General features: G+C 35.7%; 1 protein-coding gene across 18 annotated transcripts in view; it reads left to right on the top strand.

Annotated features, from left to right (window-relative positions):
• The window catches only part of FER (FER tyrosine kinase), a 622,960-nt gene that overhangs the window by 469,140 nt on the left and 127,828 nt on the right, over nucleotides 1–25,992 (top strand). The window contains exon 17 of one of the 18 annotated variants that reach the window (XM_049707501.1): nucleotides 11,447–11,469. The exons of the other annotated variants lie outside the window; for them this stretch is intronic. Within the exon in view, the coding sequence (XP_049563458.1) occupies nucleotides 11,447–11,454 (8 nt within the window). The 3' untranslated portion in view covers nucleotides 11,455–11,469. Of the gene's footprint in view, nucleotides 1–11,446; nucleotides 11,470–25,992 lie in introns of those variants that run through there. 18 annotated transcript variants of the gene reach the window in all.

Below are 25,992 nucleotides of genomic sequence, written 5' to 3'. Positions count from 1 at the left end.
CTCTCTAGTAAGGAGCAGGGATTATATGGGAAATCTCTGTATCTTCCTCTCAGTTTTTTTTGTGAATCGAAAACTGCTCTCAGAAGTCTTAAAATTTTTTTTTAACATAAATGAAACAGACGTGGTTGTCTTTGAGTAAGTTTAAGCTCTGTCTCCCTCACTCCATTTAGCTCCTCCTTCCCCCCCATTCATTTATTTATTTATTTACTTATTTATTTATTTTTGACTGCATTGGGTCTTCGCTGCTGCTCGCAGGCTTTCTCTAGTTGCGGTGAGTGGGGGCTACTCTTGGTTGTGGTGTGCGGGCTTCTCATTGCAGTGGCTTCTCTTGTTGCGGAGCACGGGCTCTAGGCGCACAGGCTTCAATAGTTGTGGCATGCGGGCTTAGTTGCCCTGCGGCATGTGGGATCTTCCCGGACCAGGACTCGAACCTGTATCCCCTGCATTGGCAGGAGGATTCTTAACCACTGTGCCACCAGGGAAGTCCCCTTCCCTCCCATTCTAACATTCAGTGTCATATGTGCACAGTTATTGGAAGCCTACAGAGGGTAGTGGTGAAGATCATGAGCTCTAATAAGTGTTGGTGAGGATGTGGAAAACTGGAACCTTCATACATTGCTCATGGATCATAAAATGATACAGCCACTTTGGAAAAGTGTCAGTTTCTCGAAAAGTTATACATGAATTTTCCATATAAAGTAACAGTTCTGATCCTAGGTATCCACCTAAGAAAATTGAAATGTGTGTCCACACAACAACTGCAATTGTTCATAGAAACATTATTTATAATAGCCAAAAAGTAGAAAGAATCCAAATGTCCATCAGCTGCTGAATGAATAAACAATATAGTATATCCATACAAAAGTAATATTACTGTTAAACGATAGAGTCATGAGCTAATAATATATGCTACAGTATAGATGAACCCAAGTCCGATACAAAATGAAATGCCCAGAAAAGGTTTCTATAGATAAAGAAGGAAGATTCGTCATTTCCTGGGGCTAGGGGTTTAGATGGGGATTGACTCTATACAGGCGAGAGAGATCTTTATGGAGTGATGAAAATGTTCTAAACTGTATTGTGGTGACAGTCGTACATCTCTCTCTGTAAATTTGTCAAAACTCACTGAATTGTACATTAAGATATACAACTCTTAAAAAGAAAAAAAGACCAAGAGCCAGGCATTTTGGCCAGAAGCTTGTTAGTTCTATAATCTTGCTCAGTCTACTTAACCCTTCTGTTCCCTCCCTTAGTTTTCTTACCCGTGAAGTAAGAATAATAGAGTTGCTGTAAGAGCTAACGTACTGTGATTTTGTATGTGTATACCAAACACACATAGACACTTTACATATGTATACATATATATAATTTATATTTATATATATATTCTTACAATGTTTAACCATAATGACCACTCTGTGCATTCTCATCATGTCATAATTTTTATTGTTATTATTTTATAATTGACCAGCAGAAGAAAGTGATGATTTAAAATGACTCCTAGGGCCTCCCTAGTGGCGCGGTGGTTGAGAGTCCGCCTGCCGATGCAGGGGACATGGGTTCGTGCCCTGGTCCAGGAAGATCCCACATGCCGCGGAGCGGCTGGGCCCGTGAGCCATGGCCGCTGAGCCTGCGCGTCTGGAGCCTGTGCTCCACAACGGGAGAGGCCACAGCAGTGAAAGGCCCGTGTACCGCCAAAAAAAAAAAAAAAAAAAAAAGACTCCTATAATCCAGGCAGAACTTTAACCCAACCTCTGAACTTGCCCCTGCCCCTGACTCTAATCCTAACCCTAGATTTCTTTAGCCAAGTGATGTGACAGCAAATTGGGAAGCATAAAGTTTGGTTTAGCTCTTCCCTTTCCACCACCATTTGTGACTGTTTAGTTTGTATGTTTTAATATTTACCCTTCTTGGGTCTTTCTTTCCTTGTATCTAAAACTAAAGTGGCTGGATTAAAATGGCTTCTGAATTTTAGCTCTAACCTATAATTTTTTAGTTAGGAAAATTTTTCTTAAATTTGAAACCTCTCATCACAAACTATTAGATTACTTCAAAAGAGCATCTTTCCTTTCCTCATTTTACAAAAGGCATGATGGGGAAATAACCAGCTACTTTTCATTCTTAATAAAGTAGCACAATAATAAACAATATTTTACATTTACATGATATTTTACAGTTCTCAAAGGACTTTAATTAACATTATGTCATTTGCTCTACCAGGTGGTATTGTTATCTCCATTTACAAATAAGCTAAATGAGGTTCAGAGAGCTTAGAGTGGCTTGTCAACATCACTTAAATACCAAGTGGGAGAACTGTGCTCTTTCTATTTTCTATTACGGCATTCAAGTTATAATTGGGTCAAAATATATAATCCTTCTATGAATTGAAAATATAAATGAAAATTCAAGCAAAATGCCTATGCAAGTACCCTGTGGGCAGATACATGCATCCCCATTCCATTATTTCTCAACCTTGTGCACAGATAAGTAAACAGTTTATTATGGTAAACAGGAAGATTTTTGTTTGAGTTACTTTTTTCTCTACTGGGAATCAAGCTGTGGAGAGAAGATTTAGAGAACTGGTAGATTAAAAGCAAGAGTTAATAACTGCTTGGTGTCTTATATGCAAGCCATTTCAGAAATGTATTATGCAGAGATTTAAAATGCTCCTGTTCTTGTCAGATAACTGAGCCCTTTGGAAACATAAATCTGAAATACATTTTCACTAGAGTAATGTTTGAGGAGATTATAAGCATTTGAGGATTCAAGTTTAGAGTGACTACTCCAAGATGATCCTGTCTTCATTTGAATCATTTCTTGAATTACAAATACTTTATTTATTGCTTGCTTATAGGTTGCTGGATAAACAAAATCAAACAAAAGGCAATTGTAACTGGTGCTAGGAAATACTGAAAACAAAGACAAACTCTAATATGCTAAAAGATGACCCCATTTTATTTTGCAAACAAGTTGTTTTTTACTTAGAGATTGAAATGAAGGAAATGATGAGAGGACTTATTTTTCAAATGACAAGCCATGACTTAAAGGAGTATTTATAGTTCAGGCAGCTGTCATTTATTTTCACATATGTGGTTAAATTAGGGCTGACGTAAAATACCCTGATGAATAAGAAACCAAGCACCTTAATCTCCAAGTACAACAATGTGAGGTACAGATCCTGGGTAGAGGTAATTAATTTTAGCAAGACAAACATCAGTCTCTAGTCTTGTACTAGATATTGCTAACTGCCCCTTCTTTTGGACCTGGATGTTATCTTTGAGTTCAGAACTTCTTGGAACTAATTGAATGTTATATTATGTGGTACATTCCTCAGCTCTCACAGGTGCATGCTCTTTGGCAATCCTCAAACTTATCTTAATTTTAAAATGACTTACGGCTTTGGAGTTTTTAGAATTACTGAAGAATTTTTACCAGGTTTTAGACAACATCAAAATATCTCTATAACAAGTTTGAAAAAATATTGAGCTCGTGTAGCTTATATTGTCTAGAGATTTTAGCTTAGAAATTTGGACATTATTATTTATATAGTTCTCATAAATGCCTTTCAAAAGAAATCTTTCCATTGTCAGAATTTTTTCTTTTAATTATTCATTTCATTTGTAATTTCTAGGGTATGTTCACTAAGTTTAGCCAGAAGGTTAAATTGTTTTAAAAAATAAATGTTTTTCCTTCCCAATTCATAATGAACTTTTATATTTTTACGTGATTCTAACAGAATCAATTTGTTACATGACATCACAGCTATAGAAGGTTATTATGGGAGTCACTGGAAATGACAGTTTCTGTTCCTTTGATAACAAAGTCCCAGTATTTTGGCTCTGGATCCTTGCCTGGCATTTGTTTCTTTCATTCACTATAAATATAGAAAGGGTAAATTGTGCCAACAAAAGATTAAGGAACATGGCTCCTGGCACACAGTAAAAGAGCCCTTGAAGTCTGAACTGGCACCTGACCTTATACGGATTTAACCCATCTCCCATCATACAATCCATTACCAGATATGTAACAATATCACTTCACAGCAGTAAATTTTGAGCTCAAGGTAAAGGACAAATCTCAAATTAATATTTTGTGCTAAAGATTATAAGATATGTCAACTCAGTGGCTGAGTTTTTTTATGCTGCTGATAATTACTAAAGAAGAACCTAATTTTGTGGGCTTTATTACTTTGTTGTTTGGAGATGCTGATAGAATACTCTTTTTTTTTAACATCTCTATTGGAGTATAATTGCTTTACAATGGTGTGTTAGTTTCTGCTTTACAACAAAGTGAATCAGTTATACATATACATATGTTCCCATATCTCTTCCCTAAAACAAAGTTTGAATGAGTCTAAATGAGTAATTATAAATTAGTGCATTGTAAATTTCTATTTGGAAGAATGGGTAACTTTTCTATGTTAACTGACATTATAACATCTAAACTTAGATATTGGTCTTTATAATTCAAGCATATTACATTAATGAAAAGCTAAATAAATGTGCTTAGTTGACTTTTTAATACTTGCAAAACAACATTTTAAAAAGATAGCATCTTTAAGTTGATATTTCTTTCTCAACCAAATGATACATTGGGTTACCCTAATGTTTCATTTGCTGCCTAATATCCCAAAGCAATTGCAGATGGAATAGTTTAAACTGGACGTTTCTCCAGACAATAAAAGCACTAATATCTTTTGAAATCAGTTACTTTACTTAATTTATGCACGACTTAAATTGATAACCTGGTGGTATTCCACACATGTGGTATTAGCATTTTTCTATTGTTGTTTTGGGTAGACCATACCCTTCCTTCCCAGAGGTTGAGCTAAACACTAAAAACATTAACCCAAAGGAAAACTATGAGAAATGAAATCTAAAATATAACAACTATTACTGTATCCCCTCTTTGACTTGAATGGTTATAAAGAAGTGCTTAGGGATTTTCTTTTCTATCAGTGACAAAGGTTGGTGTGTTATAACAGATACTAACTTTTCATGGTACATTTGATCCATTGGTGCATTGTGTATATCTGAGCAATATTACCCATATGTTTTTCATGTTCTGAGCATCTGATGGCACTTATACCTTAAGTACCTCCTGCAAGGAGGCAGATAGCTTGGTGAGAAGGAGAAAGCATATTCTGAACCATATTTTCACTCTTAGATCCTGTTTTGAAAATGTCTTTCTGATAATTGAAGTTTCTTAATGAATTAAAGGAAAGTGTAAGCGTTATGAACATATATGCATCCTTCCTCATGGATAAACTACTGATTAGTTTTACTTTTGTTATTGTTTTTAAGTTTTTGTTACTGTACATGGAAAAGTCTTAAAATTTGCAGAGAAACTTTAAAGTAATATAAATGATAAGAAAATTTGCTTCATTGTTAAAAGCCTACTTATATTTGATGCAAATGTTAGAAGTATGAACAGGGCTAGAAAAACTGTGATGAATTCAGCTGAAATAAAAATTTTTACATATAATGTATTTTTTTTAATAAATAAATAGGTTTTCCCCAGTAGTATATCCAATGTATATGACTCTGACAGTGCCTATTTAGTATGAGATTTTCATATTATCAGAATTGTAAGGAGAACAGTTATTAAAACAATGGGGAACACAAAATATTTCCAAGATTAAAAGACAACTGAAAATCGGTTGAATCAAAGTTCTTAAACAATGCTTATTTTATTTATGATGAAAGTTGAAAAGTGAATATGTTGGGAGGTTTTTTATTTACATTGCAATACCATAAATATTCAAACTATTTTACGTAGAAGCTGAACAAACGCCTCTTGTCAGCATTAGCCAAAGATATTGGCTCTCTCTTCTTTTGTTTATCCCCTTCTAGTTTTAAGTTATTTATATCCCTATCTAGTTGTAAGTTACCCTGTCTATTCAGAAATGATTGGCAAACTCTGGACTAAATTTGTGGAAGAAACTAAAACCTTATCCATTAATATTTGAGAAGGTATGTCACTCTACTCAGATACACCAATATTCTTTAAGTAGAATTGTACTTAAAAACTATTTAAGGCTAGATATTCTGTTAGATTATTCAGTCATTTGGTCACCAAACAGTTACTGAATGCCTCCCGTATATGCCACATACTGGGGATTCAACAGTGAAGAAAACAGACCAAAAGACCACACAAAAAGCAAAACTTCCTACCCTCGTGAACCCTATGTTCTGGTAGGGAAAAAAATATGTTAAGTAAGTAAAACATATATAGGATGTTGAGTGGTGTGAAAAGATAAAGCATAGAGGGAAGAGGATAGCAACTATTGGTATGGGCAGAGGTTGGAGTCTTAGAGAGAGTGGCCAGGGAAAGCCTCAGTATAGGTAGAACGTTGAGTAAAATGCCTGGTGGAAGTGAGAGAACTCTGTGTAGACACTGGAGGATGGACATTCGACGCTTCATGAAAGAGTGGTGTGGATGAAGGAAGAGTAAGGGGAGAGTAGTAGGAGATGAGGTTAGAAAGGGGATGGGGTTCAAGCCATGCAAAGCCTTGTAGATCATAGTAATGAGTTATTTCATTTTAAGGAGTCACCCTGCAGTGATTATCTTAAACTGGGCATGCTATGTTCTTGCTGTTCCTACCAGCTTTGAGGGTAACTAATGTAAAGAGAGCTTCATCTTTATGAGCAATTCCTTGGAAAATACTGAATATCTTTTAGGCCCTTGAGGCCTAAGAGTCTGTGTTATGTTGTCTCCAATGGACAGGAATGTGTACATTTTTGCCTTTTTTTCCCCCATTTCCTTCATAAATTCGAGTACATTTTTAAGGATGAAATCAGTCTTCTACTTGCTAAATGCTCATTTTATGACCAGCCAAATTAATTACTTATGAAAATCTATTATGCATTTTTTCTTTTCTCATTTCTTCACAAGTCTTCTGGTCATATTTAATATCTCTCTTCTCATTTAGGTACTTCCTTTTTTCTTTTTCTAGATTTTCAGATGCTATATACATTAAACATCTTCACAGATTCATCTTGAGTGATTGCACTTTATGTTAAGTGTTGCATACCCTCTTGTCATTGAAAATGTGAAAATAATATTAGAAACTCTCATTATAATAAGGTTTTGTGTATTTGGAACTTTCCTGCTCTTCATTTGCCTCCATCTGTCCTTCTCTGTAAAACTGAGGTCAGTTGTCATTGGTACCTATTTATGGACATGAATTTCAGTTCCAGTAAGAATATTATTCAATACCTGACACAGCTGGGCCTCAGATTGAGAGCTTAATAAATACACACAGAAAATGTAACCTTTGCTAGAAAAGAAAAATTTGCCTAAATTCTTCTGTGTCAAACTTGAGAAAACAATATCACACTTGACAATACCTGGATTCAAAATGAAAGGCTTTTATATGACAAACTGCAGCAAATTTAAAAAGTGACTTTATATAGCATCTTTAATAATTTTGTATCTTAAAAGATTACATGTATTCCATATTTTCTGTTTTTTTAAGACATTATTTTGTTTTTTCCTTCTCTTACATGTTAGTCTTTTACCTGTTTGTGGATTAGTATTGAGAACATTTTTTCAAGATCTTTGATAAGACTTCCAAGTGAATTTATCTTCTAAGATATTATTTGCTACCAGCAAGTGATTGAATTTCTATATTTCCTATCTTGGCTACTAAAATTAAGAAAGAAACCCTGTCTATGTTTAACATCTGTCATTTGTTGAATAGGATAAAAGAATTAGATACCTATCTTTTTGCAGTTTTTTACATCTTCAAAAGTGCTTTTTAAGAATAAAGGATAGGTAATCATATATTAAAAAGTATAAGTATTGTATAATTGTTATTACTTCTAAGAGTCATAGTTATATTCTTCAATTCTCTTTAAAGTGGAATTTCTAAGCTAATGAGGCTGTAATTTGAAGGAGCTTTATTATTCTGTCAAAAATATTCTAAGCCAGTTGATTTTGATAAAAAATTTAAAAAATAACTATTTTTTAGACACATATATCACCCTGTGTTTAAGTGATTTTTTTTTAACATCTTTATTGGAAAAGTGATTTTGAAACTTAGAAATACACCCCTTTTTCTTTAAGAGTTTCCATTCTTTATAAACCTATTGTTGTGAGATTTGGATTAATTACTTTATTTGATAATACTTAGCATTAACTGTGTTCCATACACCATATACATTGGTGAAAAATATAACTATGATCTCTTCCCTCATGAAATTCAATGTAGTGGGAGAGACATATATTTAAACAGTAATCTCAAATAAATTTATTATTGCAAATTATGCTATTAAGTGTTTTGCTCAGAGAGATAGTCACAGGTAGCACCTAATTTATTTTAGAGGTCTTAGGAAACATCTCTAGAAGGTGGCATTTGTGTTAAGACGTGAAAGATAAAAATAATCTACCCTTGCTAAGTGTTGGGGAAAGGGTAGGAATGGCCTTTGTGTTTGAGGAACAGGAAGAAGGGTAGAATGACTGAGGCATGTGCGCCTGGGAGAAACACGTAAGTAAGGTTGGAAAGGTAGGAGGGATGGAATGATGAAGGGCCTTACAGTTCAGGGTGACCAATTTGTTATTTCCAATGCAATTATGTTTTAGGCAGTGACTTTTTTTAAAATTAATTAATTTATTTCTGACTGTGTTGGGTCTTGGTTGCTGCGCGTGGGCTTTCTCTAGTTGTGGCGAGCGGGGGCTACTCTTCTTTGCGGTGCACGGGCTTCTCATTGTGGTGGCTTCTCTTGTTGCGGAGCACCGGCTCTAGGCACGCGGGCTTCAGTAGTTGTGGCGCACGGGCTTAGTTACTCTGCAGCATGCGGGATCTTCCCAGACCACGGATTGAACCCGTGTCCCTTGCATTGGCAGGCGGATTCTTAACCACTGCCCCACCAGGGAAGTCCGGCAGTGACTTTTTTTAAAGTGTTACTTTCAAAGAGTACAATAGGAAACACAATGAAAAGCCATTTTTCTGTCCCTGACTCCCCATTCCCTTTGGAATTCTTTTTAGAGGCAGCTGCCCTTACTAGTTTTTTTTGAGGAGGGATTTTGTTGTTTGTTTTCGTGTGTTTAATTTTACTTTTATCCTTCCAGAGTTTTTCTATGCACATGGAAATATATATGCATATACAACTTTTTATTTTTAACACAAACAATAGCTTACCATACATACTGCTCTGATCTTTGTATTGTTTTTACTTGACAAAATATCCTAGTCTTTTTACATCAGTATATATAGATTTATTTTGTCAATAATTGCATGGTATTTGCTTACACAGTGCTTGATAATTGTTTTTCTAGTCATCTGCTACCATAAAGAGCATTTCAGTGGACTTTTTTGTACATCTGTTCTCACATGGAGATACATTTTAGGTTAAATTCTACTGTCATGAATATCTAAATAGATATGTTATAGGAAAGATTGTAGATATTCTCCAAACTTTAGACCACTGGATCAACAGTTCAGGCAGCATTAAATCTGAACTCAAGAGATTTCTCTAGAAAATACGTGACTCTCTGTGGAGCCTGTGCTTCCAGAAGCCTTCATAGTATTTTGTATAAAAGCAGGTACATGTGAGAGATGAGTTAATAGATGGCAAGCAAACCCCATACCCTAGTTACTGCCGTAATAGAGATTTAAGTTTTTATGAATGAGAGTATCAGAAAATATTTTTCTTATCTCTGTATAATGTTCCTTTTGTCCACATTTATTTCATCTGAGTATGCTTGACTATGGAGTCAGGATTTCTTCTAAGAAACAGGGAAGTGGGAGGTTGGGGTTAGCAGATGTAGGCTTTTATATATGCAATAGATAAGTGCCTACTGTATGGCACAGAGAACTGTGTTCAGTATCCTGCGATAAACCATAGTGGAAAGAATTTTTTAAAAAAGAATGTATATATATGTATAACTGAATCACTTTGCTGTACAGCAGTAACTAACACAATGTTGTAAATCACCTATACTTCAATTTAAAAAGAAAAAGAAAAGAAACTGGGAAAAATACTCACCTCCAAAGTATTTGAGGATTCTCACTGATCACTTGTGATGTTCTGTCGTTATTCACTTTAACACTTACAATAAAAGAAATGCTCAGTGGGATTCAGAATTCACGATGGCTCTCATTTGGGAGTTGCTATACTTTAGAGTGACTTGCCTGTGTAAACATGACCGTTTTGGCTTTGGAGCCAAATATGGGTTTAAGTTCCTACTCTACTGCTTCTAACTGTGTGACTTGGGGCAAGTTACTGAATCTCTCTAAGGCTTAACATCTTTCCTTATAAAATGAGGGATGAGAATAATAATGTTCTGAGAGTTAAATGAAGTAATACATATAAAGAACGTGGCACAGTTCTTAACACATTCTGAGTTTTTAATAAATATTAGCTGCTATTAAAGTAATCTGAGCTGAGGAGTATCATTAGTATAGATTGGATTTTCAGTTCAATGAACTATCAGATTCCTATCATGCCCAGATACTTCAGAGTAAACAATATCCAGCCTTTGAAAACTGTCAGTATTTTCAAAGCACAGGTAGTTACCCATTTTGACCTATATTGTTTAGTCAAAATGTTAATTAAATAATTAAAAATTAATCCAAAGCATTCATTTCTTTCTCTTCCTACTAGAGCATTACCAAATAATTGAATTTTAATTTACCAGAAAAGAAGGCTATTAATGTACAGGTCAGTAAGTTCTTCTTGATTTTTAAAATACAAAGCCTTTACATTTTAGGAAAATATACAAAAAGAATTTCAGAAAGCAGCTTTCAGTAGACCAAACATTTTATCTAAAGTCAACCATAAACAAAGAAGGAACTATGATTCTGAGATAAAATAAAAAACATATTTGTAATAGGAAAGCGTTTGAAATGCAGTCCAAGCAAAATCACAGTTCACAGATTCAGAAATTCATAACAACAGATGGACAAATCAAGGATAGAAGACTAGTGGATAGTAAGTAGTTTGGAAGACAAGTAATCTTTGGAGAGCTCAAAACCTGTCCGAGGTGGATAGGAATGAACAGAATACCAATTTCTAAAATGTGTTGGATGTATAGAAAACCAGGGTATGTAAGACAAGTTTGGATGATAAAATAACTTGGCTGAACTGTCTTCATCCCCTGAGTGTACTGAAGATAGATTTATGAAGAGTTTAATTTTAATAGTTGAGGTGGGAAATGATTAAGCTATTAAGAGTAGTTCTGAGTCCAAGTTAGTATAGGTTCTGGCAGTATTCCAGGGAGAAATGACAAGGTTTTTGCCAAAAAAGAAAGATGATGTTGATGTCAATGATCTTTCAAAATGTTCTTGTATTTCCAAGGCAGTGTGGAGGTATGCTCAGTATCCATCTCATAAAGATGAGCCGTATGGGTTTTTCTATTTGAAAAATAGCTAAGTTGTTAAGGAAATAAAACATTTTTATTGTGATGAATTAAATATTTGACCTATTTTACTTCATTTTTTTAGGGAGCTAAAATTTTCATTTTAGAATGGACATTGAAGTTGTTTTATATAATCCATAGGTGCGTATAAACTTAAACTATTGAATAATTCCTAGAACATGCTTCCAAAACTTTTTACAGTAGTTGATCATAAATAAACCTTGGGGTTTATGTGCTCTCCTGTTGAGTGTAAGTTGGGCTCACTGACAAACTGTTCTTCAGGTGTAGTATGTTACAGATTAAGTGAAGTGAAATGTGCGTAAATCTTAATTTACTGTGCTAAGTATTCCCTAATATTAACATAGAACTTCATTTAAAAAACACGTGATGATTCCCAAAGTATAAGCAAAGACAAAATTAATGAATTGATGACTTGCTCGTAGTATTCTATATGTATAAAATGATATACCTTATATATCAAATTGAATTTTTATCTGAACCAGGTATTGCTAATTTAATGAAAATCAGTTTTTAGGCATCTAAATTCTGCGTATATGATTAGTTTTCTGATGTTTCCTGTGTCTCCTCTGTACGCTCCCCTTCCTAATCATTGAGTCTGTCTCTCGGCTCTCATCACTCATCATCTCTCATTTCTCTTTCCTTGGTCTTGCTCCCCCAACCTCCCCTTTTTATTGAGAAATAACTGACATACGATCGCTGTGTAAGTTTAAGGCCTACAGCATTATGGTTTGATTTACCTGTATTGTGAAATGATTACCACAATAGGTTCAGCTAACATTCATCCTCTCGTATAGATATAATAAAAAGAAAAGAAAGAAAAATCGTTTTCCTTGTGATGAGAACCTAGGGTTAACTCTCTTAACAACTTTGCTCTATATCATGCAGCAGTGTTAGCTATAGTCATCATGTTGTATGTTAACATCCTTGATACTAATTTATCTTATAACTTGAAGCTTGTATCTTTTGACCTCCTTCAAATTCCCCTTCTCCATACCTCCCACCTCTGTTAACCTCAAATCTGATCTCTTTTTCTATGAGGTCTTTGTTTTTTTCAGATTCCACATATAAGTGAGAACATAACACTTTTTATCTTGCTTTGTCTGACTTATTTCAGTTAGCATAGTACCTTCACGGTCCATCCATGTCGTTAGGTTGTTGCAAACGGTAGGATTTCCTTATTTTTAAATGGCTGAATAATATTCCATTATGTATACACACACACACACACACACACACACACACACACATACACCACAACTTTATGCTTTATTCATTCATCCATTCATGGACACTTAAGTTGTTTCCATGTCTTGGCTATTGTAGATAACGCTGCTATGAACATGGAGGTGCAGATATCTTTTCAAGTTAGTGCTCTTGTTTCCTTTGTATATATTTTCAGAAGGGGAATTGCTGGATCATCAGGTAGTTCTATTTTTGATTTTTATAGGATTCTCCATGCTGTCTTCCATAGTGGTTATACCAGTTTACAATCCCTCTCACAGTGTATAGGGTTCCCTTCCCTTTTCTCCACATCCATGCCAGCATTTGTTATCTCTTGTCTTTCAGACGATAGCCATTCTAATAGGCATAAGTTAATATCTTATTGTGGTTGTGATTTACATTTCCCTAATGACATGTGATGTTGAGCATCTCTTCATGTACCTATTGGCCTTTTGTGTATCCTCTTTGGAGAAATGTCTATTCAGGTGTTTTGAAAATTTCTTAATTGGATTATTTGGTTTTTGCTATTGAGTTGTATGAGTTCTTTTTTTAAAATTTATTTATTTTATTTTTGGCTGCGTTGGGTCTTCATTGCTGCACACAGGCTTTCTCTAGTTGTGGCGAGTGGGGGCTACTCTTTGTTGTGGTGCACAGGCTTCTCTTGTTGCAGAGCACAGGCTCTAGGCACACAGGCTTCAGGAGTTGTGGCACGTGGGCTCCATAGTGTGGCTTATGGGCTCTAGAGCGCAGGCTCAGTAATTGTGGTGCATGGGCTTAGTTGCTCTGCGGCACGTGGGATTCTCCCAGACCGGGGCTCGAACCCATGTCCCCTGCATTGGCAGGCGGATTCTTAACCACTGTGCCACCAGGGAAGCCCCGAGTCATATGAGTTCTTTGTATCCTTATCAGATGCATGGTTTGCGAGTATTTTTTCACATTCTGTAGGGTTTTTTTTTTTTCACTTCGTTGATGGCTTCTTTTGCTCTGCAGAAGGTTTTTTGTGTAATGTAGTCCCACTTGTTTATTTTTTATCCTGTTCATTGTGCTTTAGGTATCATATCCAAAAAATCATTACCAAGACCCACAACAAGGAGCTTTTATTCCTATGTTTTCACCTGAGGAGTGTCATGTTTAGGTCTTAAATTTAAGTTTTTATCCATTTTGAGTTAATTTTTATGAGTGGTGTAAGATAGGGGTCTGTTTTTATTCTTTTACATGTGAATATACAGTTTCCAGCACAATTTATTGAAGAGACTGTCTCTTCCCCATTAAATATTCTTGGCTCCCTTGTCAAATATTAGTTGACTCTATATGCTTGGGTTAATTTCTGGGCTCTCTCTTCTGTTTCAGTGATCTGTTTGTCTGTTTCTATGCCAATACCATGTTGTTCTGATGAGTATAGCTTGAAATCAGTAAGTGTGGTACCTCCTGCTTTGTTCTTCTTTCTCAGGATTGCTTTGGCTATTTGGGGTCTTTTGTTGTTACATATAAATTTTAGGAGGTTTTTTTTTTCCACTTCTATAAAAAATGCCATTGGAATCTTGATAGGCATTGCACTAAATCTACAGATGGCTTTGGGTAGTATGGATATTTGAACACTATTCTTCCAGTCCATGAACACAGGATATTTTTCCATTTATTTGTGTCTTCTTTGATTGCTTTCTTCAGCGTCTTGCAGTTTTCAGTGTAGGGATCTTTCACCTCCTTGGTTAAGTTTATTCCTAAGTATTTCATTGTTTTCGATGCTGTTGTAAGTGAGATCATTTTATTTGTTTTTCATAAGTCATTCATGTATAGAAACACTACTGATTTTTGTATGTTAATTTTGTGTACTGCAGCTTTACTGAATTCATTGGTTAGAGCTAACAGTTTTTTGGTTGAGTCTAGGATTTTCTGTACATAAAATCATGTCATCTGGGCTTCCCTGGTGGTGCAGTGGTTAAGAATCCGCCTGCCAATGCAGGGAACACAGGTTCCAGCCCTAGTCCAGGAAGATCCCACATGCCGCAGAGCAACTAAGCCTGTGCACTACAACTACTGAGCCTGCACTCTAGAGCCCACGTGCCGCAACTACTGAGCCCACGTGCTGCAACTACTGAGCCCACGTGCCGCAACTACTGAAGCCCACGTGCCTAGAGCCCGTACTCCACAACAAGAGAAGCCACCGCCATGAGAAGCCCATGCACTGCAACAAAGAGTAGCCCCTGCTAGCCACAACTAGAGAAAAGCCCGCGTGCAGCAACAAAGACCCAACGCAGCCAAAAATAAAATAAATAAATTAAAAAAAAAATCATGTCATCTGCAAATAAAGACAATTTTGCTTCTTCCTTTTCAATTCTTTTATTTCTTTTTCTTGCCTGATTGTTCTGGCAAGGACTTCTAGTACTATGTTGAATAGGAGTGGTGAGAATGAGTACCCATGTCTTGTTCCTGATCTTAGAGGAAAAGCTTTCAACCTTCCATCATTAAGTATAACATACATACTTATATGTGGGCTTATCATATATGGCCTTTATTATGTTATGTTCCTTCTACACCTTATTGTTAACAGTTTTTATTAAGAATGGATGTTGAATTTTGTCAAATAGCTTTTCTGTGTCTATTGAGATGATTATATGATTTTTTTCTTTCATTCTATTAATGTGATGTAGCACATTGATTTTGCATATGTTGAACCATTCTTTCATCCCAGGTATAAATTCTACTTGATCATAGTTAATGATCCTTCACCTCTCTTAAATGTGTCTGCCTTTTATTCACTGTCCTTAATGTCAGCTACCTTGTCTGACTTTTATACATTGTCTTTAATATGAATTTAATACATTATTAAAAGCAAGACTGAAACCACATAGTGCCAGATTTTAACAATAGTACTAAAGTTAAAAAAGTTGAGACATTTTGGGTCAAAAGTGCTTCTGAATCAATCTGTGATAGAGTCAGGTATCAGAGAGGGTTATTCCAAGAGAAATGCATTTAAAGCACAGGATCAATTGTAATGAAGTTTGTTTAGGTTTTCACACCATTTTGATTTCCCCTTACTATGTAAATTAACTGCTAAATCCAGTCTAGTGTGGCCATTTAAATGGAAGTCCTTAAAAAAAAAATCTTAAGGTAAGGTAAGATAATCTCTTACTGTATCAAGAATTACAGCATTCAGAATAATTTTTAAAAATTATATACATCTCTTATTAATGGAAATTACTTTTAAAAAAGCAGGCTGTGGAATTTAATTTTTCAACAATATTCTCCCTATTTACCACTCACATAAAAAGATAATATCAATTTGTTATGGATCATTTACATTGCAAGGCCTTTTGGAAACTCTCTGTCCTTAAGCCTAATAGAAGCAGACCACTTACTCTGGGCCACCCATCAGGGCAATACTCCTGGTTTCCTGGGCCCATTTTCTGGATAGGTCAAGGGCCCATCTTTCCCCTTCCATCTAGTTTTACTACCTTGTCATTAACTTACTTATTTGACTTTCTTTCGTCCGTGGCCAATAACCAGTCTGCATATCATTTGGCTAACAACAGCCAAACAGAAGTAAAGGAATAATGGCAAAAGAATGTATATCATACAACAAATATTATTATTATTATTTTTTATTTTTTTGTGGTACGCGGGCCTCTCACTGTTGTGGCCTCTCCTGTTGCGGAGCACAGGCTCTGGATGCGCAGGCTCAGCAGCCATGGCTCACGGGCCCAGCCGCTCCGCGGCATGTGGGATCTTCCCGGACCGGGGCACGAACCCACGTCCCCTGCCTGCATCGGCAGGCGGACTCTCAACCACTGCGCCACCAGGGAAGCCCCAACAAATATTATTATTATTTTTCTTTAACTTTTTCAAATTTGATAAGAGGACTTTATTTTATAAAGGACTTTAAACATATTATTGGGTTAGTTTTTCATAATTATAAATAAATCTGATTTGTTTTACCCTATATAGTATTGAAGTATTACTATAGTTTTCATTTTAAAGAGGAGGAAATTGTGATTCATAGATTATTTAGTGTAAGCGTGTAAATCAAGAGTTTCTGAAATAAACTAGCAATCACCAGTATTAGCAATCACCAATATCCCCAGAGGGTTGTAAAAGTTCAAGCCTGGGGTCACGGATTAGCTGGGAGTGGTCCACCAGCTGTGAGAAGAACACCTAGAGTATAAGAATAATAAAGGAACAAAATTGAAGACATATACTACTAGTGACATCTCTCTTTACTTCATATTATACAGCAATTAGGGATTCAAGAATATGTCCATGGAATCTATAACGTGTTGCAGGAGTGGTGATCTTGAAAATAATGCTTATGGAGAAGCTGGTAGTATATTAGTTCATTACTAACCAGAAATTTTTTTCACTCCTTATTGTCAAGAAGGTGATTAAAATCCATATGACTAACTTAATGGTGCATTATTTATATATAACCGTCTCTGGGTAATTTCTCTACATCTTTCTTAAAATGAGTAGTCACTGTCTGACTTCCAGTTTCTTCTTTTTTCTCAGTCAGCTTGGATAGTTCTGCAGAATCAGGCCAGGTCACACTAATGTCCTTTCCTCTTGGGCTTCCCTCAAGAAAGATGTATGTGTTTACTGACTTCTTTCCTTTCCCATCATCCAAGCAATGAGATTAAGAAGGTGATGCACTGCTTTAGAGTAGACAACTGTTGTAAAAACTAGGTATATACTCAGTAAATATTTACTAAATCACTCTTACATGATGAACATAGTTACTAGGAATATAAAATACCCTAAGTCTTTGCCCTATAGGAGTTGGTCTGTAGGAGTTTACATCTAGAAAATTTTGCCACCAGCAGATTTAAATAGAATGTCCACATTATGTCTTATATTCGAAGACTGTCAAAATTGGTTCCTATGTAACATGAAAGTCCGTGAGAGAAGATAACTATAAACCGCATTTTAAAATACAGTTACCAGGTGAATATTTTTGCCATAATTATTACCTGTTCTCTAGGATGAAAGGAAGAGAACAAAGTGAAACTGCATTCATTTTATTTCTTGTTCCCATATATTTGCAGACTCTGTGACGTCTTAAATCTTTTCACAACCATACCCACCAAGCTGAATACCAGATTGAGTGAATGATGGGTGGCTTTTAAAGATAAATTTGTACAAAATATCCCTTTCTGTTTTTTCCAGTAGTAGTGGAAGAAGACTAAATACATTTTGACCAGAATCTGTTTTATCTTACTTGAATAGCATAGACCTATTTAAAATCAATTGAAGAAGATGCTGTGGTTATGGAAGCATCCTAACCACTGCTGCTACACCAGGGGAGAAGGGAAGAGAGAAGAAATAGTCCATAACAGTGAAGGAAAACTTCTCTGGGGGTGATACATATATATAACACTTTCTTCTGTGTAGAAAAGTGGAGAGAGATTGGGAAATTGTTGAAGGCTTTTTTGACTTATGGTGACTCCAGATTAGTGCTCTAAAGTATGGAATGAAAAGTATTCTTTCATCATAAATCTTGAATGTCTTATGGTGTGGTATTACACCATATTTACTGAGTGAATGAATTGAAAAATGCAGTAATAGTAATTTCAGTTTTTTTTTCATTTTTTCCTAGCATTAATAAGAGCTGTCCTCATTTTGTACAGCTGTAAGTCTGTAAGATAAACAGCATCCTGGTTATAGAAGGAAGACTTATCCATGTAGATACTAGAACCCGTAGGCAAAATTCTGGCTTGAGTGTACTGTAGCCAGGCAAGAAAACGATACCTGGAAAAGGTTATAGCTACCCCAGAGAGATCTATTCAAGGCAGAAGGTGTCCTGTCAGATTAGATCCTGCAGATTTTTAGGGCACCCTTTCCCCTGTGTGCATTGCCCTGTAGTGTGCTGTCAGATACGACAGCTGAGCCACTGGCAACTGTATAGCTCCCTTTGTCCTCCTGACCCCACTGCTGGACTAAGTGCTAACGTGTGCTCTTGAAGCCCTTTCTGGCAATGTGGGTATTAACTTAAAGAAGCTCATTTCCTTCTGTCATTCTATCCATATTGTTTGGATCATGTTCTTACTATGGTCTACGTTTATGGTTATGAGTTTGGTAGTTTAATAAAACTGGTGTCTTTTTTGATAAATAACAATTACTTTTTGTTCCCAGGTATAATGATAAAGTATAACGAAAATGAAAAAGAAAATCCCAGTTATACTTGGCATTTTTCTCTCTGCTTGCTCATTGAGCTTGTATTCATGTCATAAATGAAAATAATATCCAGTAAGAAATAACCAACAGTAACTTGAAGAGAATGCCCATGTAATCTAATAATCTAAATCTTTTGTTGGTCTCTCTGTGACATTTAACCTATCACTTTAATGAAAATAGTTTTAATTGCCTATTTGAACTTCGTGTTGTACGAAGTGACTTACCTACTGGGCTGTGCCTTCTGGAAGTTTATGATAAAATACTTGGAGTACTCCATGTGAGTGGTTTTGAGAAGGTCACATAGATAATAACTTAACAAAAAAATCTATATAAACAGTTAGTGAAATATTTACTGTTTGTAAAAGCGAAGTTTTGGGGTTATGAAGGGATAGAGGCTGCATTACTCATTTCGAATTGGTGATATTGGTAAAAGTCATCTTTTGTTGAATGAGGAAGGAAGATGCTTAAGGATTTTATGTCTGAATAATGGGAGTGAATTACCTGGCAAACTGTAAGGCAGGATGGTTCCATTTTCTTCCTAGAGTTTGATATCTAAAAACAAAGTTCTCACTAATCCCAAAGTGAACGACTAAGAGTTCAGGTTAAAGCACTAACAGTAAAGGTTAAATGATAGAGGCAAGGAAGAGGATTATAAATTGGATATGCAGAATAAAGTATGTTAATAAAGAAATCACTATTCTCAGATTGCTTGAATGAGATTTCAGAGAAATGATGACCCTGATGATTGGGATGGAGAGAGTCAGGAATGGAGGAGAACAGCTGAGCAGCTCCAGCTTTATCAACAGGTCATACGCACAGATGACAGTGCCAGAGCCCTGGCATAGAGAGAGATGATATTGGGGGTAAGAGTGGAAGGCTTCTATAGTAAATAAAATATGACTGCATGCACCCTGTCCAAAGTAGAGCATGTTAAGACTAGGAATCCAGAGATGGTGACTGAATAATCCTCACTGTCTGTTACACTGAGCTCCTGGCTCTAGATTGGAATTTAGAGGTCAGTCTAGCCCAATCCCTTTATGTAATGGGTGAAATCCAAAGAAATTGAATGATTTACCTAAATTCCTACAACTAATTACTAACAAAGTTGGAATGAGAAGACAGTCTGCAAGTTTATGTAGTAAAACCCTGTTAAAGTTAATCTTAAAGATGTATAGAAACTTTTTTTTCCCTTTAGATAACTAAAATTTTACTGAATGCGTGGTTCTTATCTCTTTCCTGAAAGTACTTATCCTAGGAAAACCATTTAAGTCAAATTACTTTAATAAAACTTTTTTTCCCTGCTTAGATTTGAGAACATTCAGCGTCATTGGGAACCCATTTCATGATGATCTGAATTAGTAGGAATATCTGTTCATGGCCAAACATTCTTGTGCTTCTAGAGGATCATAATTGTTTCTAGCACAGACTCACATTCTACCAGAAAAACTCCAAAGAAGGCATTAATTTTTATTTTATATGCAAAATCAAGTTTAAAGAAAAAGATATTTTCGATATTAGAGTGAACCCAATTTAGTTTTTCCTCCTAAGCAGTTACCCAGGAGAAAACGTCAGTATTCATCATCAGTAGTGCCAGTTTAGCGCAAAAAATTCAGCAATGTGAAAATAGAAACAAACACATACAGAAATGTGAGTCTTTGTTCTGTGGATGTTTACTTCTCATGAGCTCTTTGTTTTAATTTATATCTTTCACTTTTAAGGTAAATACAGGTACTTCTCCTTTGTTTTCCCCCCACTGAAATCCTGTTCCATTCTTCACAGCCTTACCTACTTGCTGAATCTTTCTCCAGTTCCATAAGTCAGATTTCATTGTGTGTTTCTGAACTGTTACAACATATTACTTGTGTATATATTTAGCTACTATTTCACTGTATCTTTTAATGTAGTTTATTTCTGAATTTTTTATCTTATTAGATCGAGAACCACTGGAGGAGAGAGTATCCATTAATCTTTAGTAGGCCTTCAGCAATTTACATGGAATCCTATGGAATTGAATTAAGCACTTCCACTTTTTTTAGGCTTAGTTTTTCTGCTGTAAAGTCCTTTGAACATTACTCTTTCCTGTCTCCTTTCTTGATGGAGCTCTGCCTCTGCCTAATGTATCACAGGAGACTCTCTGTGAGGCAGCTGGCAGAAGAGCCTATTAACTGTCTCCCTTGAGAGGCTGTAGACAGGGCAGCCTGCCAGGAGGCCTCCACAGCCCCTTCACACGTGGAAGAGTTTGGTCACGTGTGCCCCACCAGACACACGACAAGCGCATGTCCTTTCAGGACACAGTCACTGCTCTATGCCTGGAAAACTGCTATAGCTGAGAGAATTCTGATCTCTAGACAGCACACATGAACTTGAGACCCAGTACTTCCCCTTTGTAGTGTATTCTTGGGAAAGTCAATTAATGCTTAAAGTATTGTTAAGAGAATTCAATGAGATAATGCCTGTGCCAGCACATGTAAACTATTAAATACATACAAGACACTTCTAATATTAAACTCCTCAACCGAGGGTTTTACTTATTAGGGAAGACGAATATTTTTCCTGATTCTCACTGAAATCCCAAGTGTAGGGGGGCTCACTCCTTGTAATAAGATATTGCCAAACTAAGATATTTGCTGTACTTTATTAGAATGTCAACAGTCCTATTCTATATGTTTGCCTAAGATAGATCAAGTTAAGCCAATTTAATGTGCTAGAAAATTCATCCATCCTAGGAAATTTTTATACCTCTAAAATCTCTTATTCAATATGAGAAATCATCTTTTTATCTTTGATTAGTCATCATTGTAGAAATATGTCAGACTCATCACAAGTACTCACTTTGTATTTTTTAAATTCTAAATGGTAAGCAACATAGCTTTTGTGCTCTAAGCAAAAAGGGAGATAAATTTTCCTGATGCAGATATTTGAAGGTGGAAAGATAGTGTGAACTCACACATGAGGATTTCTCTTAGTATTTTTGAAGAAATAATTTAGACATGGTATCCTGGCACACAAAACATAACCCTTACTTGAAACCTGAAGTTACACGAGAAATAACGTTCTTATTTCATTTTTTTTTTTAAAAAAGCTCTTTACATATTTGAAAGCAGCTTTGATATCACCTCAGAATTCTTTTTGTCAGATTATTAGAACAACTTCACTTAACTTTTTTGTACTACATGTAACATGCCTTTTCTGTCTTCATCCAAATTCTTGCCGAAAATTTTGAAAATGAGAGGATTAAGCATGGAATTCCAAGTCATACTTGATCACTTCCTGACAAATCTCCATCAATCCTTAAATCAAGATTCCATGGCTATCATTGTTCAACTTACAGATCCACTTAGCTATAATTCTGTCTAGCTCACTTCATCTCCATTTCTACCAAGTGATTACAATGATGAGTCAAATGACTTGCTGAAATCTTTTTGTATTTATGACCTTCCTCTGATCTACATTTTTTTGGTATTAAAAAAAAATCTAGTAAGCTTTTTATTAAAGTATGTTGAGAGGTACTCTTCCACTGATCTCTTGCATTCCTACTCATCTTCCTGGGTATGTCAAGAATGCAAGGCCCTGACTGATCTTTACCTAGGCCACTTCTCAGGGATGTGTTTGTTGTGAGCAGCTTCTAGAGATAAGGTAGTGTCTCCCTCTCAGACAAAGAGCAGGCTTGCTTACTTCTTGCTATAAAATGGCAGCTTTCCCAAACTCATCGTTCCTCTCCTGAAACACATCCTGCTCTGTGTGCAGGCATCCATCTGGGCTTATCCACAACACCCCCATGCTGTGCTGTGAGTAATAAAGGTCTTCATCTCTGACCCATGAAAAAGTAACAGTCTAACTTATTAGCTTATAAATAGGATGAAGTACTAGACCAAGCAAAATATAAGACAGAAGAGTACACAAATTATAGAGCTCAAAGTATCACAAAGTATACACTCCCATGGTAACCATTTTCCTGACTTATAGATTAGTTTTGACTGTTCTTGAACTTTGTATAAATGGAATCAAACCTTTATCTCAGAGGGAGACACTACTGAACTATATACTTAAAAATGGTAAAGATGCTAAATTTTATGTATTTTTTTAACCATAATGAAAATGGTTTTTATTTTAAATTAAAGAAAAAGTCAATTCCTTGGCTTACCTCTTCACTTTTTTTTTTAATTTTTATATTGGAATAGAGTTGATTAACAATGTTGTGTTAGTTTCAGGTGTGCAGCAAAGTGATTCACATATATATACGTGTATCTATTCTTTTTCAAATTCTTTTCCCATTTAGGTTATTACAGAGTAGCTGTTCACTTTTTTTTATGTTTATTTTTTAAAATTTTATTTATTTTCCTTATTTTTTTGGCTGCATCGGGTCTTAGTTGCCGCACACGGGTTCATCCCATTGCAGCACACAGGATCTTCATTGAGGCGTGTGGGATCTTTCGTTGTGGCACTCAGTCTCTTGCAGTGCTCGGGCTTCTCTCTAGTCGTGGCGCGTGGGCTCCAGAGCGTGTGGGCTCTGTAGTTTGCGGCACGTAGGCTCTCTTGTTGAGGCGCGCAAGCTCAGTAGTTGTGGCATGCGGGCTTAGTTGCTCCACAGCATGTGGGATCTTAGTTCCCCGACCAGGGACTGAACCCATGTCCCCTGCATTGGAAAGTGGATTCTTTACCGCTGGACCACCAGGGAAGTCCCTGTTCACTTTTTATAATGATGTATGTATGCCTTTCTCTCTCTGTCTCTCTCTTTCTCTTATGGTTATTGCTTTCTAAGTTCTAAAAAATCTTCACCTTTACCAAGATCACAAAGGTATTTCCTATGTTTCCTTCTCAGAGCTTTAAACTTTAGGTCTATAGATCACTTGAAATTAATTTTGTATAGGTGTGAGGTAGAGATTGGGGTCTGTTTTTCCAAGACAGTTATCGAGTTCTTCCACTACCAGTTCTTTAAAATGGTATATGAATTCTTTACCAGAATTTCCTTTTCCCATTGAATTGCTTTGGTGTCTTATGTAGTATATGAATCGGCCATAAGTAGGTGGGTTTATTCTCGACTCTGTTCTGTTCCATTGATCTACTTGATTATCCTGAAGCCAAAACATACTCCCTTGACTGTAACTTTATAGTAATTCTTAAAATTGGGTAGTCTGTCTCTTCCCAGTTGGCCCTTTTTTTCATCATTATTCTCTATTCTAAATCTTCTGCATTTCCATGTAAAAATTTATAAGCAGCTTGTGAAATCAAACCAAAAAGCCTGCTTGGAACTTGGTTGGGATTGCACTTGATCAGTTTGGGGAGAATTGACTCTTAACACTCAATATTAATCTTCCAATCCATGGACTGGGTATATTGTTCCATTTAATTTGCACTTCTTTAATTTCTCAACAGTGTTTTGTAGTTGTCAGTGTAAAAGTGTAACACATCCCTGTCTAAAAGTATTTCTAAGTATTTTGGTTTTTGATGCTGTTATAAAGGATATTCTGATTTCAGACTATCCCCTCTTTATTCAGCCAGTGCAGTTTAAGGTGAATTATAGACAGTTAAGATAGCCCCAGGTGGGTGAAATGATCAAGAGCTCCTTCAGAAATGAACGATCTCTTACAGAGAGAAGCACTACAGAAAGATACCTGTACTGAGACATGTGGTTCATCTAAAGAATCAAGTGTTATTGACAGTGAGCCAGGAAGTCAGAAGAGTTTCTGCTGTACGCTACCTCAGATTTCTGATGAGCAGTTTTAAAATGTGTATATTTTGTTCTCTGATGAGTGAGGATGGCAGTTAGTATTTGACATGAAAGTAGAGACAGAAACAGTCAGTTAGACTTTGCATAAGTAGCAGACATTGGATGGGGAGGGTAGAAGGAAATTTGTGGTCTTAGTGTAAGTGTGTTTTATGTGTAAATATGATACAAGGGTGATTCAACATATGAAAATCCATAAATGTAAGATACCACATTAACAGAATACAAGTCACAGGATCATCTCAACTGATGCAAGAAAAATATTTGACAAAATTCAACACCTTTTCATGATAAAAACACTCAATAAACTAGGAATAAAAAAATTATTTCAACATGATAAAGATCATATGGAAAAAAGCTCAGGGCTAACATCATACTCTGTGGTGAAAACTGAAAGCTTGTACCTCTAAGATCAGGAACAAGTTAAAGGTGCCCACTCTTACCACTTCTATTTAACATAGTACTGGAAATCCTATAACAGCACTCAAAAATCAGTTGTGCTATTATACAATAATAATTAACAATCCTAAAAGGAAATTAAGAAAATCCCATTCACAATAGCATCAAAAAGAATAAATTGTTTAGGAATAAACTTAACTGAGGAAGTGAAAGACTTGAAAGACTTGTACACTGAAATTATAAAACATTGCTGAAAGAACTTGACACGCAAAAAATGGAAAGATATCCTGTGTTTATGAATTGGAAGACTTAATATTGTTAAAATGTTCATACTACTCAATGCAATCTACAGATATGATGCACTCCCTACAAAGTCCCAATGGCATGTTTTGCAGAAATAGAAAAAAAATTCCTAAACTTCACATGGAACATCAAAGGACCCAGTATAGCCAAACCATACTATTGAGAAAGAACTAAAAATTTAGAGGCTTCATACTTCATGATTTCAAAACCTATTACAAAGCTATAGTAATCAAAACAATATGATACCAGTACAAAGACAGACAGATCAGTGGAACCAAATAGAGATCCCAGAAGTAAACCCTAACATATACAGTCAAATGATCTTTGACAAGGCTGCCAAGACTACAGAATGGGAAAGGATAGTCTCTTCAATAAACAGTATTGGGAAAACTGTATATCCACTTGAAATTGAGTGAAGATGGACGCTTATTTTACATGTGTACAAAAGTTAACTGAAAATGGATTAAAGACCTAAATGTAAGATGTGAAACTATAAAACTCCTAGAAGAAATAATAGGGGAAAATGTAATGGCATTGAAATGGGCAATGATTTCTTGGATATGACACCAAAAGCACAGGCAACTAAAGGAAAAATATACACACATAAATGATACTACATCAAACTTAAAATCTTCTGCACAACAAAGGAAGCAGTCAACAGAGTGAAAAAGCAACCTACAGCACAGGGGAGAAAAAATTTGCAAATCATATCAGATAAGCGGTTAATATCCAGAATATATAAAGAATGCCTGTAACTCAATAACAAAAACCCAAATATCTCAATTAAAAAATGG

This window comes from Orcinus orca, chromosome 3, assembly GCF_937001465.1.
Source record: "Orcinus orca chromosome 3, mOrcOrc1.1, whole genome shotgun sequence".
NCBI classification, from domain to species: Eukaryota; Metazoa; Chordata; class Mammalia; order Artiodactyla; family Delphinidae; genus Orcinus; species Orcinus orca.
The sequence above is the reverse complement of the archived record's forward strand: the minus strand, read 5'-3'. Positions and strand labels throughout refer to the sequence as shown.